The 18,702-nt window shown below is 45.3% G+C and overlaps 1 protein-coding gene across 1 annotated transcript in view; it reads right to left on the reverse strand.

The window, feature by feature from the left end:
- The window catches only part of LIMD1 (LIM domain containing 1), an 86,795-nt gene that overhangs the window by 11,259 nt on the left and 56,834 nt on the right, over nt 1–18,702 (reverse strand). Inside the window, exons 3-4 of the mRNA XM_010336993.3 lie at nt 4,712–4,779; nt 1,715–1,777 (exon numbers count right to left, since the gene is read on the reverse strand). Of these exons, the coding sequence (XP_010335295.1) occupies nt 1,715–1,777; nt 4,712–4,779 (131 nt within the window). The remainder of the gene's footprint in view (nt 1–1,714; nt 1,778–4,711; nt 4,780–18,702) is intronic.

The raw sequence follows: 18,702 nt of genomic DNA on the forward strand, positions 1-18,702 counted from the left end.
AGCTTCATGCATAAATAGCAATAAACTAGAAACAAGCAAATCCCCATCAACACGAGAAGGGAGAAGTAAGTTGTGCTATATCCATACAATGGAATTCCACTTAGCAATAAAAATCAATGAACTACCAGTACACGTAACGGCATGGATGAATCTCAAAAACATATATGTAAGTAACACCTAAAAGAGTCTATACTATATGTTTCTATTCTTATGAAGTTCTAAAACCAGCAAAATGATTTCTGGCAATAGAAGCTGGAATAGCGGTTGCCTTTGTGGGAGTACAGTCTTGAGTGGGAAGAGACAAGAAGGAACTTTCTGGAGTTTGGGAAGTGTTCTACATCTTGATTTGGGTGGTGGTTACAGGAGAATACGCACGTGTGAAAACACATTCAGTTAAGATTTGTATCTTTTTTATTTCTATTTTATTTTATTTTTATTTTTAAATGGGGTTTCACCATATTGGTCAGGCTGGTCTCGAACTCCTGACCTCAGGTGATCCGCCCACCTCAGCCTCCCAAAGTGCTGGGATTACAGGCGCGAGCCACCATGCCTGGCCAAGATTTGTATCTTTTACACTTCCGAATTGTATCCTTTATTCTATGAGTTATTTCTCAATAAAAAGGTAAAATTAAAAATACTCATGATTAAAAATTCTCTTCTCTAGAATGAAATTAATGAGTCAGCTTAGAGAGGGATTTGATTCTTTCCAACCGAAAGTATGTTATATAATCATTTCCTCTGATCAATATATTAAATAATTTCTTAAAGTCTGGTTTCCAAAGGTGAACAGTTTGATCTTGTATTCATTAACTTCACAACCTAACCCTCTAGGGAAAAACTGTCCCCACTGAAGACCTGAAGCCCAAGATAACCTCAGACAGCCAGTGGCTGAGCAAGGAATGGAACGTATGAAACGTGGTCCTGGCTCCGCTGTCTCAGAACTAAATGACAAGCCCCAAAAACTCATCTTAGTAACGGTGTGAGCTGGGCAGAACACAGGGAGAAAAACAACTTTGCTCCTCTGGCTTTCTGCGTTTGACTCCAAGGTAGCTGAAGTTTCTGCAGTAAAAACAGACCATACTTGGCATCTCACCTGGGATGCCAGAGGATCACAGAGAAGACAGAGGGAGGCCAGTGTGAGCCAAACAACCCAGAGGAGGAGAAAGCATTATCGGAAACATGACATCCTGTGCTCTAGATGGTTAAAGATGTCAATTCCAATAAAAGCCAAAAACTTGGGTTCTATTCGATCAAGCAAGCTGCGCTTCATAAGACCTTTCTTTCTTTCTTTCTTTCTTTTTAAATGAGACAGAGTCTCGCTCTGTTGCCCAGGCTGGAGTGCAGTGGGATCTCGGCTCACTGCCACCTCTACCTCCCAGGTTCAAGCGATTCTTCTGCCTCAACCTCCTGAGTAGCTGGGACTACAGGCATGCACCACCACAGCCAGCTAACTTTGTATTAGTAGAGACAGGTTTCACCGTAATGGCCAGGCTGGTCTCAAACTCCTGACCTCGTGATCTGCCCACCTTAGCCTCCCAAAGTGCTGGGATTACAGGCGTGAGCCACTGCACCCGGCCAGGACTTCTTTTAATAAAACCAGCCATAACTGCAAATCAAGATAAGAAACACTGTCCTCAAATATTAATTTCTTTTTTCTCTAAATGCCTCCTGCTCTACCCGAGATGCTCTTCTCTTCTTTGGCTGACCTACTCACCATGTCCATGATCAGATGTCCACAAAGAAAACACCTGTCAGCCGACTGCTGGAAACCAGAGTACTGCAGAAGAAAGAGAAAAGAAAGTTAAACCCAGACTGGGAAGATGAATCAGCCACTTCTCGACCAGCCAAGAGGATTATAAGGAATTTCTCAGAAAGATGTGTCACTCTGTGCAGAATTCTGTCATTCCCCAAGTACAACACAGCTGTGGGCTGAGTCATAGAATATTCTCTGCCACAAAAGCCATCACAAATACTAGTACCACTCACTCTAACAATGACTGTGTCTGGGCACCCACAGCATGCCAGGCTGTATGTAAGGAACTGTATATAGATATGCTTTAATCCCATCTCGGTGGTTCTCAAAGAGCAGTTCCCTGGCATCACTTGAAAACTGTAAAAAATGCAAATCCTTGGGCTCTACTCCAGACCTACTGATTCGGAAACTCGGGGTGGGTTCTGGCAATCTGCCTTTTCACAAGCCTTTCAGGGGATTCTGATGCATTCTCAAACCTCCACTGATGCTTACGACAGTTTTGCAAGGTCTATATGATTATCCAGAATCCTCAAATAGAAGCAGAGGGCAGCTCAGAGAAGTTAAGTGACCTTTTCAAGGTCACACAGCCAACAAAGGGTAAGGAAAGGAATCACATTCAACTCTGGTTCTGGTTAAAAAGCTAATGTCTTTTATAGTTAGCTTCCCAGAAACTTGATAAATATCTATTTTACCTTATCTTACCTAAACACACACACACACGCACGCACATGCACACGCACACGCACACGCACACGCGCGCACACTCACACAAAGTCTTGAAAGACAAGAGGTACTCTCTTCAAAAAACATACTAGATGATCCTATACACTAGACTAGAAGTTTGGGTATTACAAACACAACCTAAATGGGGGAACCCTAATGAAAAAAAGGTGGGAAAAACAAAAAAGGGAAACTTTCTGCAACTCTGCACCATGAGATGGAGGTTTCTGTTGTCTGGCACCTATGCCCCATTCTGGGGGTAATAATTCTTTAGTTTTCACTTGGGATCCAGCCTCCAGCCCCATACCATGTGGCTCCCATCACTCATGCGGGCTGGCTCCATGCCGGGCCCAGGCAGGGCATCGACAGACCTGGCCCATCAGAGCCTTACATTCCTCCAGCACTGACAGTTTTTCCAGGGGTGGGCATGTGGCCCAGTAAGAGCCAATGAGACTCCAGGAGATGTCTGTGGAGGATTCTGAAGGAGGGACGCACTCTTGCCCGTCAGATGTGAAACTGAGCGAATGTAAACTCTGTGGTCCTGCCAACTTCTGGCCATCACACAGGACTTCTTGGTACTGAGACGCAGGGCCAAACACTGCAGATAAAATGACTCCTGAGGCGCTGCTGGAACAATCTCCTTTTTACTTAAGCCTGCTTGGGTTTGCTTGTCTGTTTCTGGCCAACAGGAGTCAAAATGAATCAAGTTTTCAGTGAAGACCAAATAGAGCTTTTCTTCAAGGGAAGGCAGGGAGAAGCTGGCCCTGAGCCCATTTCTGCATCTTACGTTCCTCATCCCTGACATGACAGGGTCAGTTCAACCACCATCTACCAAGCACCCACTCTGTGCATGGCACTGTGTTAGCACCTGCAGGTGTGAAGGTGAAGATGCACGTTCTTGACACCCTGGGAGCTTTCAGTCAATGAAGGACACTTATAAACAGACACGCTGCTCAGGGCTAGCAGCCCTGCCAGGGCAGGCCCTGGGCGTGGTGGCAGCACCGAGGAGCTCCTCCATTGTGGGAGCAGGAGGGACAGGAAGGCTGTTGGGGGGATCAGGGCAAATAAAGGGCCAAGACGTTGCAAGCGGGAAATGGCCCAAGCAAAGGTACGACGGCACGAGGCTTTGGGCGTGGGCGGCCGGGGCTCCAGACCTTGGAGGGTTTCTTTTTTTTTTTTTTTTTTTTTTTTTTAGATGGAGTTTCGCTCTTGTTACCCAGGCTGGAGTGCAATGGCGCGATCTTGGCTCACCGCAACCTCCGCCTCCTGGGTTCAGGCAATTCTCCTGCCTCAGCCTCCTGAGTAGCTGGGATTACAGGCACGCGCCACCATGCCCAGCTATTTTTTTTGTATTTTTAGTAGAGACGGGGTTTCACCATGTTGACCTGGATGGTCTCGATCTCTTGACCTCGTGATCCACCCGCCTCGGCCTCCCAAAGTGCTGGGATTACAGGCTTGAGCCACCACGCCCGGCCATTGGAGGGTTTCTTAAGTGTGCTTTGTACCCTCCAGATGCTGGGACCACGCAGGCCAGATTTATGCCCTGTGAAGCCTCCTGAGGTGGGTGTGTGGAGCCCGTTAAGCTAGCCTGGCTGAGCCATGCTGGAGGTGTGAACGGAGGCAGAACTGTGGAAGACATGGGAGCACAGGGCTCCACGCCTGGCTGTATTCAAGGAGGTGGGGCTGAGGACAAACCCAGGATGCAGTTCTCAGAGATCAGGACGCAAGGCATGGTAAGATTTTCTGCTTCACACAAGTGTGGCGAGGGGCTGGTATTTGAGGGGCTGGGAGACAGCCCAGGGGACAAGTCCAGGGGCCAGTGGGATGCCAGCAGCTGGCCTCAGACATGCAGCAGGATGAGAGCTCAGGTCTGGGAGCACATGGATGGACTTCCAGTCCATGGGAGAAGCTAGATTCCCATAGAGAGCAGGGTGAGAAGAAGAGAGCCCGGGTCCCAGTCCAGAGGTTTAAGAGGAGGAGTCCAGGGTGGTGGAAGAGGCAGAACTGCAGAAAGCAGCAAGAGGACAGGCCAAGTAACCCCACAGTTCCTTCAAAGCACAGGGCTGTGTTGCTTGCATTGGCTCAGGAACACGGCCACCCCCATGCATCTACAGAAGGAAAGGCAGACCCTTCTTTCCAGCAGCACAGCTCCTCTACACGCTGGCCCAGGTACCCCCAGGCCCCTGCCCTCTGACATTGGCCAGGACATACAAGGGGAGGCTTGAGTGACACACTCACCAGGAAGTCTTCTTCACAAAACACTTTGCCGTTGACAAAATAAAAGGCCTTTCCTCTCAGCTTCCGGCCTAAGGAAAAAAAAAACACAAAGACAGGGTAAAAAAAGAAAAATTTTAATATGCAGTGAAAAAAGTGAAAGTGAAAGCAAAATCTTTAGGCAGAAATAAACATGTAAAAACCGCCAACTGTCAATGACACTTTTCAGTTCCTAAATGATGCCATGGCCCTCGACGAAAGGCAGGCAGGCTGAGGCTGGGAGGAAGGGTGCCCTGGCAGGTGCTACTTGGCAGAAAGACTCAAGGGCTGACTTGGAAGTCATCCTATGCTCATCTTCTAGCGTCGCTTCTCTGCTTGGAAAGATGCCAGCAAAGCATTTGGTGGCGGGACGGCAGAGGCACACACAAGAAGGCGTATGGACAACAGTCTCTGTGAAGACGCAGTTTCCCACAGGTATTTGGGACAGTCACCTTGGACATGTGCTCCAAGACTCTTGTGACCGCCTACCAGGAGAGTCTTTTTTTTTTTTTGAGACGGAGTTTCACTCTAGTTACCCAGGCTGGAGTGCAATGGAGCAATCTCGGCTCACCGCAACCTCCGCCTCCTGGGTTCAGGCAATTCTCCTGCCTCAGCCTCCTGAGTAGCTGGGATTACAGGCATGCACCACCATGCCCAGCTAATGTTTTGTATTTTTAGTAGAGACAGCGTTTCACCATGTTGACCAGGATGGTCTCGATCTCTTGACCTCGTGATCCACCCACCTTGGCCTCCCAAAGTGCTGGGATTACAAGCGTGAGCTGCCGCACCTGGCCACCAGGAGAGTCCTATACATTGGTTTACTATTTTTTTCTTTTTCTTATGTGAACTGTAGAAAACACACATTGTTGGAAGAATATTTTTGCTTTCTCTTGATCTAAAATGAGTAGGCGGGAGTGGGAGAAATTCAAAGCACCCCGATTCCTTGGATGGAACTCTTGTTTCTGTAAGGTGAAAACAGGCAAACACCCTTTATCAGGCCCTCTCATCTCCTATAGAACACCATGGGGCTGTGAGCTCTTAGCAGAGGCATCATTAGGGTGTCCCTGGATCCCCTACCCGGCAGTATTCACAGACCTGAGGGCATTTCCAGTGCCAGGCTCAACACATACTCAACAAGCAATGTTGGGGTTTCACAAACTGAATGATCTCTCCACAGAAACTTCAACCAAGCCCTTTGGGGCCAGGGTCCACAACATGAATGCAAAATCACCAATGTCACAAACAGTGCCTGAGACACAGAGAAACCCGCCAGACAAACACTGGCTGCCCTCGCCTGGCGACGCTCACAGGAGGCAAAGCACTGCAAGGCAGATGGCGATCAGACCGTCAGTGAATACTCCTCAGCCTTCGGAGAGGACCCAGAAAGCACTGATGCAGAGGACGAGACATAAAAAAGGGAGTCACTTTAACTACAAATACAGAAACCTCCAGATGGACGAAAGTCCAAGTATAAAAAACAAAAACGAGTATAAGAAACTACAAGCTTTTCAAATTTTCTATTTTGTGATAGTTTATGTATTTTATTTTTATTGTAAGAAAAGAAAGTCTGACTTTGGCATGGAGAAGGATTTCGTAGGTAAGATATAAAAAGCACATCGCATAAAGTTCGACTGATCAATAGACATCAAAAATGTAAACTTCTGTACAAGAAAAAAAGGTTTAAAAGATGAAACTGCTGAAAAGCCAGCCTGCTCCCCAGCAGGGAGGCAAAGGAGAGGGTCCCAGGACAGGGCTTGAGGCTGCATGGAGAGCAGTGGAGACGGAGGAGGCATAAGCGCTTAGCTGTCCTGGCTGCAGGTGAGACGTGGAGGTGGAAACGGAGGCACTGAGAGGCAAGAGGCTAAGGCTAGGAAAGGAATGAGGGGGACTCTCGGCTGACAACCCACTTTCATGCCTCTGTGCTTTGCTTAACTAGATGGCCCTTTCCTCAGGGCTGACCAGAACATTCTGATTATAGTTTGGATATTTGTCCCCATCCAAGTCTCATGTTGAAATGCAATCTCCAGTGCTGGAGGTGGGGCCTGGTGGGAGGTGATTGGATCATGGAGTGGTTTCTCACGGTTTAGCACCACCTCCCTTGCTGGTGTCATGGTGATAGTGAGATCTGGCTGTTTACGAGGGCGCAGCACCTTCCACTCTTCTTCCTGTGCCAGCCATGTGAGGTGATTGCTCTCCCTTTGCCTTCCACCATGATTGTAAGTTTCCTGAGGCCTCCCCAGAAGCCAAGCAGATGCCAGTATGTGCTTCCTATGCAGCCTACAGAACCATGAGCCAGTTAAACCTCTTTTCTTTATAAATTACCCAGTCTCAGGCATTTCTTTTTCTTTTTTTCTTTTTTTTTTTTTTTGAGACGGAGTTTCGCTCTTGTTACCCAGGCTGGAGTGCAATGGCGCGATCTCGGCTCACCACAACCTCCGCATCCTGGGTTCAGGCAGTTCTCCTGCCTCAGCCTCCTGAGTAGCTGGGATTACAGGCACGCGCCACCACGCCCAGCTAGTTTTTTGTATTTTTAGTAGAGACGGGGTTTCACCATGTTGACCAAGATGGTCTCGATCTCTCGACCTCGTGATCCACCCGCCTCGGCCTCCCAAAGTGCTGGGATTACAGGCTTGAGCCACCGTGCCCGGCTCAGGCATTTCTTTATAGCAATGCAAGAACGGACTAATACATCTTCTTTGCTGTGATGGTCGTTGCTGCCAGATCTACTGTTGTCTGAGTGTTTCCCTAGCCCTCCTGTTGGTTCCTGCAGGACTTGCTAATACTCTGAGTATATGCTACATTCCTTGAGGATATAGCTAAGTCAGCTTCATACTTGGAGGCAAGGGCTTGGCAATACTCTGGAGTGCAGTAAATGTTGAGTTCAAGAAAAAAGGAAGAGTAAGCCATGGATCAGAAGATGGCCAGAGCACATATCATATGGTATTTGTATCTGGCCAGGCACAGTGGCTCACAACTATAATTCCAGCACTTTGGGAGACTGCCATGGGAGGATCAACTTGAGGTCCGGAGTTTGAGACCAGCCTGGCTAACATGGTGAAATCTCATTTCTACAAAAAATACATAAAGTAGCCAGGCATAGTGCCACACACCTGTAGTCCCAGCTACTCGAGAGTCTGAAGCAAGAGAATCACTTGAACCCAGGAGGTGAAGATTGCAATGAGGCAAGACTAAGCAACAGAGCAAGACTCTGCCTCAAAAATAAGCAAATAAAATAAATTAAAATGGTATTAGTATCTAAGACACAAAGAACACCAAAGAATCAATATGAAAAAGATAAATGAGCAATGTGGAAAATGAGCAAAGGGCAGGAAGAGAAGGCACACAGAATAAAAAACATGCTAAACCTCAGGCAATAACCAGAATTATTAACCACAACCCAATAGCTACAATATAATAAAAAGATGTTCAATCATATCAACAGTCAGGATAGCACAAACTAAAACCACAATGAGATTCTATCTCACTTTCACAGATTGGCGAAAATTACTGAATTGAATAGCATGTCTTGGAAGGTGTGGGACAAGAGAAGCCCTTTCACACTGGTGGGTGTCAGCTGGGAGGACTACTTGGGAACAATCTGTCAAGGGCCAATAGATCTAAAAATCCACACAATCCACAACACACTTCTAAGATTGCCCCTCGAGAAGATTACCCAAATATGCACGAGGACAGACATGTACGAATGTTCGTGGCAATGTTGTTACAGAAAAATTAAAAGCCTCTTCAGTGTTCACTAGATAGGAGAATCGATAAATAAACTGAGGAAGAAACTGAAGCCATATTTACTAGATGTGATACCAGACAGCAAGAAAGGACTAGATCTATGTATGTCATTATTAATGGAACTGAACACCATTGCAAATAAGGCAGAATGCCTGAAGGCATAGCAATGACGGTCTCTATGTAACTTTGAGAGTGTGCACGTGCACACACATACACAAATCAATACTGCATTTTTTTTTTTTTTTTTTTTTTTTGAGATGGAGTCTCACTCTGTTGCCCAGGCTGGAGTGCAGCGGTACGATCTTGGTTTACTCAACCTCCACCTCCTGGGTTCAAGCGATTCTCCTGCCTCAGCCTCCTGAGCAGCTAGGGATTAACAGGCACTTGCCACCATGCCAGACTAATTTTTGTATTTTTAGTAGAGATGGGGTTTCACCATCTCTACTAAACACCTGCTGGAATTACAGGTGTGAGCCACCATGCCTGGCCACAAAGTAGTACTGTATGTCTTTTATTGGTAGTATATATGATCACAGTAGGAAAATTTCAATTCATAATAGCAGCTGCCCCAGGGAAGGAGGAGAGAGGATGGGATGAAGAATCAAGATGATTCCAATTTTTATATAATGTTTTATTTCCTTTATAAAAAAGACAGAACCAAAACTACATTGTAAAAATGTCTGTGCACTCCGAGTCATAGGATTATTTCCTACAGTACTTTCCAGTAAGTTTTAAAATAAACACACACACACACATGAACGCACACACACATATTTAGGTGAAACATCATAAACCAAAGGGCAATAACAAACTAGAGCAAACAGCTATACTATATGATATCAAAGGACTTAACTCTAACACGAAAATAACTCAAGTAACAGCCCTGTATAAAAAACGGGTAAAGAATAGGCAAACCACAAAAGAAGTATGAGCCACCAATAACTATAAAGTAGAATCTTTAGCTTTCCTTATGATTTAAAAAATATTGCTGCCAGGCACAGTGGCTCACACCTGTAATTCCAACACTTCGGATGGCCAAGGCAGGAGGATCACTTGAACCCAGGAGTTTAAGACCAGCCTAGGTAACACAGCAAGATCCCATCTCTACAAATAATTAAAAAATCAGCTAGGTGTAGTGGTGCGTGCCTGTAGTCCCAGCTACTGAGGAGACTGAGCTAGGAGGATCACTCGTCCTAGAGGCTGAGGCTGCAGGGAGCTGAGAGCGCACCTGAGCACTCCAGCCTGGACGACAGAGTGAGACTCTGTCTCTCCATAAACAAACAAACAAAAGCCTTATGCTTTACTTATCAGACTAGCAAGGGTTAAAAAGAATGATAACCCAGTGTTAGTAATGACACAGACAAACAGATACTTGTTCACACTCTGCAAGGGAGAGCAGAAGCTGAAACAAGCTCTTAGGAGAGAAATTTGGCATTAAATGTCAGTGGAGTTTAGAAAGTTCCGATATTTTCTCCCTAAAAATTCTACTTCAGGAATTTATCCTAGAGAAATCATCATCTCAACTTTATTGATAATAGCTTGCTAAAAATGAGCATCAAATGTCCAATTCCTACTAAATAAATGATGACCCATATACATGTTGGAATATAATGCAGCCATAAAAAGACTGTGTTTTCAAAAAAAGATTGACAGGGAAACATAAAATATGTTTAAAGGAAGTACACAAGTGTGTGTGTTACAGTTATGAACACTCACATACACGATCGCAAGATTATGTGCACATTCATACACATAAGATGTATACCAAATTTTAAGTCATTATCTTCGAGTGAAAGAAACAGGTGATTTTCAATTACTGTTTTTTCCTGCAATAATTATGCATGATTTTTAAAACCTGAAACAAAGTTTAACGAAGTAGGGGAATGCTGGGGTGGGGTGTGGAAGAGGCAATGGGACTCACATAGAAGGCCACAACTATTTAGGCCTCCAAAGTTGCTCTCTTGTCCTCCCTCAGAGTTACTGCTGCCCTTTCTTCTAGCAGGTCCCCAACTTTGAATGTTCGCAGTATTTTCTGACTCTGCTAAACTAGGGTACAAAGAATGTTTACCTACAGCTGGATGATCTCAGGGACCATCCGCAGAATTCCCTTGACAGCCATGGAAATTAATGTCAGTTATTTTACTTAAACTTTCATCTCTATCAAGGGACTCCAGAGGACCCCAAGTTTTAGAAGAGAAAATGAGAACTAGAGTAGCTTTCCCACGTTCTTTCCACATCAGATACCAACCCAGGTGACAGCTCATGAGCTGTCCTCTGTCTCTCACCAGGAACAAGGTGACAAGGTGACACAAACAGCCCACCTGGCCGGGTGCGGTGGCTCATGCCTGTGATCCCAGCACTCTAGGAGGCTGAGGCACGTGGACCACTTGAGGTCTGGAGCTCAAGACCAGCCTGGCCAACATGGCGAAACCCCATCTCTACTAAAAATTAAAAAAATTAGCTTGGTGTTGTGGCCCGTGCCTGTCATCCCAACTACTTAGGAGGCTGAGGTAGGAGAATCGCTTGAACCGGGGAGGTGGGGGCTGCAGTGAGCTAAGATCGCGCTATTCCACTCCAGCCTGGATGACAGGGCGAGACTCGGTCTCAAAAAAAAGCCCACGTAAGAGAAGCTGCTCAGCCAGGAAGCAAAACAATTCGCACACTGTCTAATCACAAACAAAGTCCAAATCTTTATTTGTCGAGTTCCCCAGTTTGGCTGCTTCCTTCTCAGAATTCCTGCAAGGTAAACTCACTTCTGATGAGAGGGAAAGAGGTGGGGCTGCAGCTGTGGATGGGGCCCCTAGAGGGCGCCAGGAGGTCGCCAGGAAACGGCACAGGACTTTCAGATCTTAGCAAACAGCACTCTGGTTCCAGGAATGGGGTTAGCAAGTTCTGAGGAATCTGAGCTGGAAATCAATGTTTTGTGTAACAGGCCGAAGACCACCTCTATTCCAAAAATCCCAGAGGAAGATCGTCGAACGTGCAGAAGCACTGAACAACAAAGATTTTTAAGTGTTTGCGATTGTTGTCACTGCATATTTTCATAAGCTACTACTGAAACTGTAAGATGATAAAACTCTCCCTGCAAGGGAAACTTTAAAACGTTTATGTCTGACTCAGTGAGGTTATCTGAGACTTAGCTTTGGGAAAGAATTTTACAAAGTGAATAAATATTTACTTAGATCCAAATTGGCAGTCTTCGAGGAATGGTTACATAAACCAGAGTACATCTAAATGATGAAATGTTACATAGCTATTTAAAATATCATTTAAATAGTGTTTTAGTCATATTGGAAAATGCTTATGCTACAGAAGGATAGCATATATGTGTTTTGGGGTTTTTTGAGATGCAGCCCGACCCTGTCACCCATGCTGGAGTGCAGTGGCACAATCTCGGCTCACTGCAGCCTCAGCTTCCTGGGCTCAAGGAATCCTCCCACTTCAGCCTCCTGAGCAGGTAGTACTACGACGGATGTGCACCACCACAGCTGCCTAATTTTTGTATTTTTTCTAAAGACAGGGTTTTGCCATGTTGCCTAAGGCTGGGCAACAACTCCTGGGATCAAATGATCAGCCCACTTCCGCCCTTCAAAATTCTGGGATTTCAGGTGTGAGCCACTGCACCCAGCCTGAAAATATACTAATAAGGGAAAAAGGCAAACTTGACAAGCATATTTATAGTTCAATTCCATTTCAGGCATTTGCACACACCATTGATATGCAAAAGCGAAAAAAAGAAACAGTGGGTAACACTGCTAGAAGTGTAACAGTGAAACATCACTTTCTACTTTATATAAGTCAATATTTTAGATTTTCTTTCCAGTATTACGTAGAGTAACAGATGGTATTAGAGAATTTCACTTTTGTACTTCATCCATTTCTATATTAAATGTTTCTAGAATTATGTATAATATGAAAAACAATACTTTTAATTTTAAAGGAAAACCTTTATGTTATCATGTGAAAAATAAAAAAGCAAGATTTTTAAATTGTGCATCTCAACTACATGAAGAAGAAATTCAAAGAGAAAAGACTGGAAAGGAAATCTGCCCATGAATGGCAGTGCCTCTGAGTGGACATATGTAGAATCTGCATGGTGAGGCCAGGCGTGCAGGCTCACGCCTGTAATCCAAGCAGTTCGAGAGGTCGAGGCGGACGGATCGCCTGAGGTCGGGAGTTTGAGACCAGCCTGACCAACATGGAGAAACCCCGTCTCCACTGAAAATACAAAATTAGTCAGGCATGGTGGCACATGTCTGTATTCCCAGATACTTGGGAGGTTGAAGCAGGAGAATCATTTGAACCTGGGAGCTGGAGGTTTTGGTGAGCCAAGACTGCACCACTGCACTCCAGCCTGGGCAACAAGTGTGAAACTCTTATCTAAAAAAAAAAACCACAAAAAACAAACAAAAAAAAACCCTGCATGGTGGAGGGGATGGTTTACTTGCTAATTGTTTGCTTCTATATACTTTCCCAAACATTTACAATGAGCAGTGTTGCTCTGATCGTCATTTTAAGCATGCCCAGCTGGCGAGATAAGTCCTCTTGCTGCCAGCTCCCACATCTGAGAATTCCCATGTCCAGCCACAGAAGACCAGTACGGGGGATTAGGGACTACGTCTGATTTTCCTTTATTCCAAATCTTAAAAGACTGAGACTCCCCCACTGACCTAAGAGGGTGGGGCTTAGTTTGCTCTAAAGGACTCACACTTCATTTTTCACTTCTGTTTTGAAAGACCACCTGAGTTTAGAAACTGGATAGTGGATTGAAATGTATTTGTGTGTATTCTGAGTGGGAGAAAAGCCAAACATCTGGTGACTATCTTCTGTGGTCCAGGTACTGTGTTTAGGGCTTTCACATATATTTTTAAATGCTTGAAAACTTTGCCAGGCAGGTTATTGCATCACCCTACCTTCTGCCCCTGGACTGCCAAGTGCCTTTTATTTATTTATTTATTTATTTATTTATTTATTTTAAGATGGGGTTTCACCATGATGGCCAGGCTGGTCTTGAACTCCTGACCTCAGGTGATCCACCCACCTTGGCCTCTCAAAAGTGCTGAGATTACAGGCGTGAGCTGCCGCACCCAGCCTGCCATGTGCCTTTTACAGAAGAAACCCACAAAGCCATTTCCTCCTCAAAGCCATCACCTACTCCAGGTTTCAGCGAGCATGGAAAGGGTTCACGAAAATTAGGCAGAAATAACACACATCACAAGCGAATGTCACGGAGCAGTGCAAGGATACGGGAATTGATTATTTTTGGGAATCACTCGAAATCACACCCAAGGATTACGCCTAACCTTCCGGAATAAATATATGATACTTATGAGTTACGTATTACTGTTTTCATTTCATAAGTGAGGAAGTAAGTCTCAGAGAGGCTTACCCAGGTAGTAAGTGCACAGGATGGGAACCCGGATTTGTCTGACTCTGAAGTCTGTGCTGGTTCCACTGCACCATGAGGCCATCCAGCAATATTTAATGCTGTTGGATGCATACCTGTATGCAGAATCCAGTTTCTAGCAGGGCTTTTTCTTCTCTCTCTCTCTCTCTCCCTTTCTTTCTTGGAATGGAAAAGGGCTTTTTTTTCTTTTCTTTTTCCTTCCAAGGTTTTTTCTTTTCTCTCTTCCTTCCTTCCTTTCTTCTTTCTTTCCTTCCTTCATTCCCTCCCTCCCTCCCTCCCTCCCTCCTTTCTTCCTTCTTTCCTTCCTTCCTTCTTTCCCATGGAGCAGCCCTCCCACCACCACCCCCCAACCCACTCTCACTCTCTCTTTCTTTCTTTCGTCTTGCTCTGTTGCCCAGGCTGGAATGCTGTGGCGCAATAATAGCTCACTGCAGCCTCGAACTCCTGGCCTCTGCAATCATCCCGCCTTGGCCTCCCAAAGCGTTGGGATTATAGGTGTGAACTACCACACCTGGCCAGAAATGGGTCTTTTTATTCAAGCATTTTCTAGGTACTGGGCCTTTCATTTACCTCGTGTCTCACTTAAGTGTCATGAACAATTCTGTAAAAACTCCCTGTGATGACAGTCATTTGGATGTAACTTGATAGGTCACCTTCCACGTAGAGACAGGCTAAAGTTTGTATCTTCAGAGAAAGGGGGTTGCTGAGAGCAGGGTGAGGCCAGGTAGGAAACAGCAGGCTGAGAAACAGGGAGGTAAAAAAGGTATTCTCCAGGCTAAATCACCCCAGATCTGGTCATATGCCAACTAACCTGAAAATTCCTGGAATTACTGCCATTCTCCTGAAAGTTCCAACCAAGAGCAGGATCCAGAATCCTCTTCATTGACCTTTAAGTTAGAGCACCCAACCGCCACTAGGTGGTGCTAAACCACAGCCAGGACAAGGACAGATTGAGGCAGCACAACTTCCAAGCTGGCCAGCCCTGAAGGGCTGCTTGGGTCATTTCATTAATCTCTCAATAATGTGCCCTGGCGTCTGGCAGTTGAAACTCACTTATTGCATTATGGTCGAGTTTTACTGAAGCTTTTTGGATTTTTTTGCTAATGGAGAAACAAAAGCTAAGGAGGTTAAATTCACCTATGTAGCTACAAGTTAAATAAATAGAAGAGTTGAGATTTGAACCCAGGTCTCTCTTGTGCAAAGTTAACACTCTTTCCACCACACTATACTGTCCCCCTCGTTGTCTGTTCCAAAAGGAACATCTCTCAGACTAAGGGGAATGCCTTAGTCATTTAGGTTGTTAGAACAAAACACATTTATTTCTCCCAGCTCTGGAGGTTGGAAGTCTAACATCAGGGTGCTGGTAGGGTGAGGTTCTTGGTGAGGGTTCAATTCCTGATTTACAGATGGCTGTCTTCTTGCTGTGTTCCCACATGGTGGAAAGGGAACTAACTAAATCTCTGAGCTCTTCTTACAAAGCCACTAATCCTATTCATGAAGTCTCCAACCTCATGACTTAATCACCTCCCAAAGACTCCACCTCCAGATTCGATCACATTGGGATTAGGGTTTCAATACAGGGATTTTGGGGGGCTATAAATGTTCAGTCCATTGCAGGAAAGAAGATGGATTTCCTGGCATTCCCAGTTAAACCTCTCTCTGCTCCTTTGAGCACTGTCCTCACTGACCTGCAATGGCGGCTCACACTTAGAGGTGTAATGGCAAGGAGCTGCTGTGGCTATGGAGGAGGTCATAAGGACAGAGGACAAAATGGGACAGCCAAGGGATAAACACCAAAGACTTCGGTGGTTCTCAAACCTTAGCACGCTTCAGAACCACCAGGTGGGTTTGTTAAAACACAGATTTCTGCTTTAGTAAGTGTGGGAAGGGCTCTGAGCCTCTGAATTTCTAGTAAGTTCCCTAGTGACGTTGATGGTGCTAGTCCAGAGACCATACTTTGAGAACCACCAAGTCAGGCTATGCCTCAGGCTTGTCTCTGAACTGACACTGCCATTTGCTGCTGTTCATCTTAGTCAAAAATGCTAAGACCTAAACCATCCCTGAATAATCAGCATCAAACACAACGCTGGGGTGGGAGTGTCAGCGCTACATCTTTAAAATTCTGCTTGCAGAATCGTCTTGCTTCCAGAAGAGGAATTCACTGTACTAGGAAAGAGCCAATGATAGTCACACTTAAATATATACTCAATAGACCATTTTTACAGTTTTAGAATACAGTAGTCAAAATGCTCTTTATTTTCCTATTACATCAGCCATTTATAAAATATTGACTGACAGGCTGGGCGCGGTAGCTCACATCTGTTATCACAGCACTTTGAGAGGCCAAGGCAGGCAGATCACTTGAGGTCAGGAGATCGAGACCACCTTGGCCAACAATATGGTGAGACCCCATTTCTACGAAAAATACAAAAATTAGCCGGGTGTGGTGGTGTGAGCCTGTAATCCCAGCTACTCAGGAGGCTGACGCAGGAGAATTGCTTGAACCCAGGTGGCAGAGGTTGCAGTGAGCCAAGATCAGACCACTGTACTCCAGCCAGGGTGACAGAGTAAGACCTTGTCTCAAAAAAAAAAAAAAAATGACTGATAAATGTACAGACTCACAGAGAATCCACTTGAAAAAGACACTTCCCATAGATGCGGACAAATTTTTTTTTTTTGAGACAGGGTCTTACTCTGTCACCGAGGCTGGAGTGCAGTGGTGCGATCTCCTTCTGGGCTAGAACAATCCTCCCACCTCAGCCTCCTGAGTAGCTGGGAACACATGCAGATGCCATCATGCCTGGCTAACTGTGTGTGTGTGTGTGTGTGTGTGTGTGTGCGTTTTTTTTTTTTTTGAGACGGAGTTTTACCCTTGTTGCCCAGGGTGGAGTGCAATGGTGTGATCTCGACTCACTGCAACCTTCACCTGCCAGGTTCAAGTGATTCTCCTGCCTCAGCCTTCTGAGTAGCTGGGATTACAGGCATGCGCCACCACGCCCAGCTAATTTTGTATTTTTGGTAGAGACGGGTTTCACCATGTTGTCCAGGCTGGTCTCGAAATCCGGAGCTCAATCTATCCATCTGCCTTGGCCTCCCACAGTGCTGGGATTACAGGCGTGAGCCACCATGCAGGCCGTGAATGAATATTTTATATTTGCCTTTAGGGCATGTTCAGTCGAAAAGAGAAAAATGCATCTGAAAAAGCTGGCGTAGTTTAGCAAAAGAAAACAAGAGTTAGGGACGTTGTAAAGAGAGGTCAGCCATTTAATCTGACAGAACTAAAACCTGCAATAATACTCACCATTCCTCCTTCCCTATAAAATAGAAATGAGCTATAACTTATTCTGGAAACATAATTGGTCCTTAGCGGTTAAGACTCCACCACAAATTTCAGTTCCAAAACATCTCCCTGAAAAGTAAAAATGCAAGAGTTTCCCAACAATGAGAAGAGTTCCTGAGAAAAGCAAGTAAAAATCAGCAGTCACTTGGATTTTCTGACTGTACTGTTGCAGTCAGCAACTTCTCCCTGTGCTGCTCGTGGTGGCCACCAGCCACATGTGGTTATTTATATATAAGTTTAAATTGATTAAGGTAACATTGAAAACTTAGCACCAGTACTTGAACGAGTATATCTTGTGTACTTGATGGCCACTTGTGACTAAGTCAGCTTTAGAATATCTGCATCGTCACACAAAATCCTACCCAATCTACTTCTACTTCCAACAGCTTTTCTAGAATATAGGTTAATCCTTTTTTTTTTTTTTTTTTTTTTTTTTTTTGAGACAGAGTCTTGCTCTGTCACTCAGGTTGGAGTACAGGAGTGCAATCTTGGCTCACAGCCACCTCTACCATCTGGGCTCTCAGCCTCCTGAGTAGCTGGGACTACAGGTGTGCACCCTCACTCCCAGGCCATTTTTGTATTTTTAGTAGAGATGAGGTTTCACCATGTTGACCATGCTGGTCTCGAATTCCTGACCTCAGGTGATCCACCTGCCTCAGCCAAAGTGCTGGGATTACAGGCACAGGCCAGCACACCCGGCCCCAGAATAGGTTAATTCTTAAAAGATACTGCTAAAAACAAATCACTTTGGTTTGGCTCAAACAGAGGAGAGATTCAGCCTCAATTTTGCAGGCTTGCCCAGCCTCAGTAAGCCAAGGAGCAAAGCAGAAAGGGACAAAGTGGAGAAGCACTCAGGCGTGGGGTGGTCCAACCTTGCCTTTGTTTCTTTCCTGAAAATGAGACCCTGGCTGTCACACAAACCCTTCAGATTCCCTGGTGAGGATAAAAGCAGGATCACAGCAGGGAAGGCAGCCCAGCGCAGCTCATACCAGGTATCTGCTGTGACTGCTGCCAGTATCCCGTCTTGACCTTCCGTTTCCTCAAACGACACCTACCAGAGCTAAAAATCACAACCCTCTCTCCCTCCTCATTCAAATCTCCCACATCACTCCTTCCTTCTCAGTTTAGCTATGGCAAAGAGCTAGGTTTGGGGGGGCTTTTGTTTTTTTATTTTTGTCCATCAGACTTATTATCTTGTAAAATGCAATAATACAGAAAAAATAACAGAAAATCCAAGCCCCAATTGTAGTTATCTAATCCAATTCAACTGACACAAAGCCACTCTGTGAAACTCTTAGGAAGGTCTCTAAACATTCTCACCTGTTTCCTGGCCCTTCCCGGTGCTGGCCAAGGACCATGCTCTGAGCAGCGTGGTCTCTAAACATTCTCATCTCTTTCCTGGCCCTTCCCGGTGCTGGCCAAGGACCATGCTCTGAGCAGCGCGGCCTCATGCTCCAATTCTCTTCTCATGCGCCCCTCCAAAGT

The sequence above is a fragment of the Saimiri boliviensis genome, chromosome 8 (assembly GCF_048565385.1).
Source record: "Saimiri boliviensis isolate mSaiBol1 chromosome 8, mSaiBol1.pri, whole genome shotgun sequence".
Lineage (NCBI taxonomy): Eukaryota > Metazoa > Chordata > Mammalia > Primates > Cebidae > Saimiri > Saimiri boliviensis.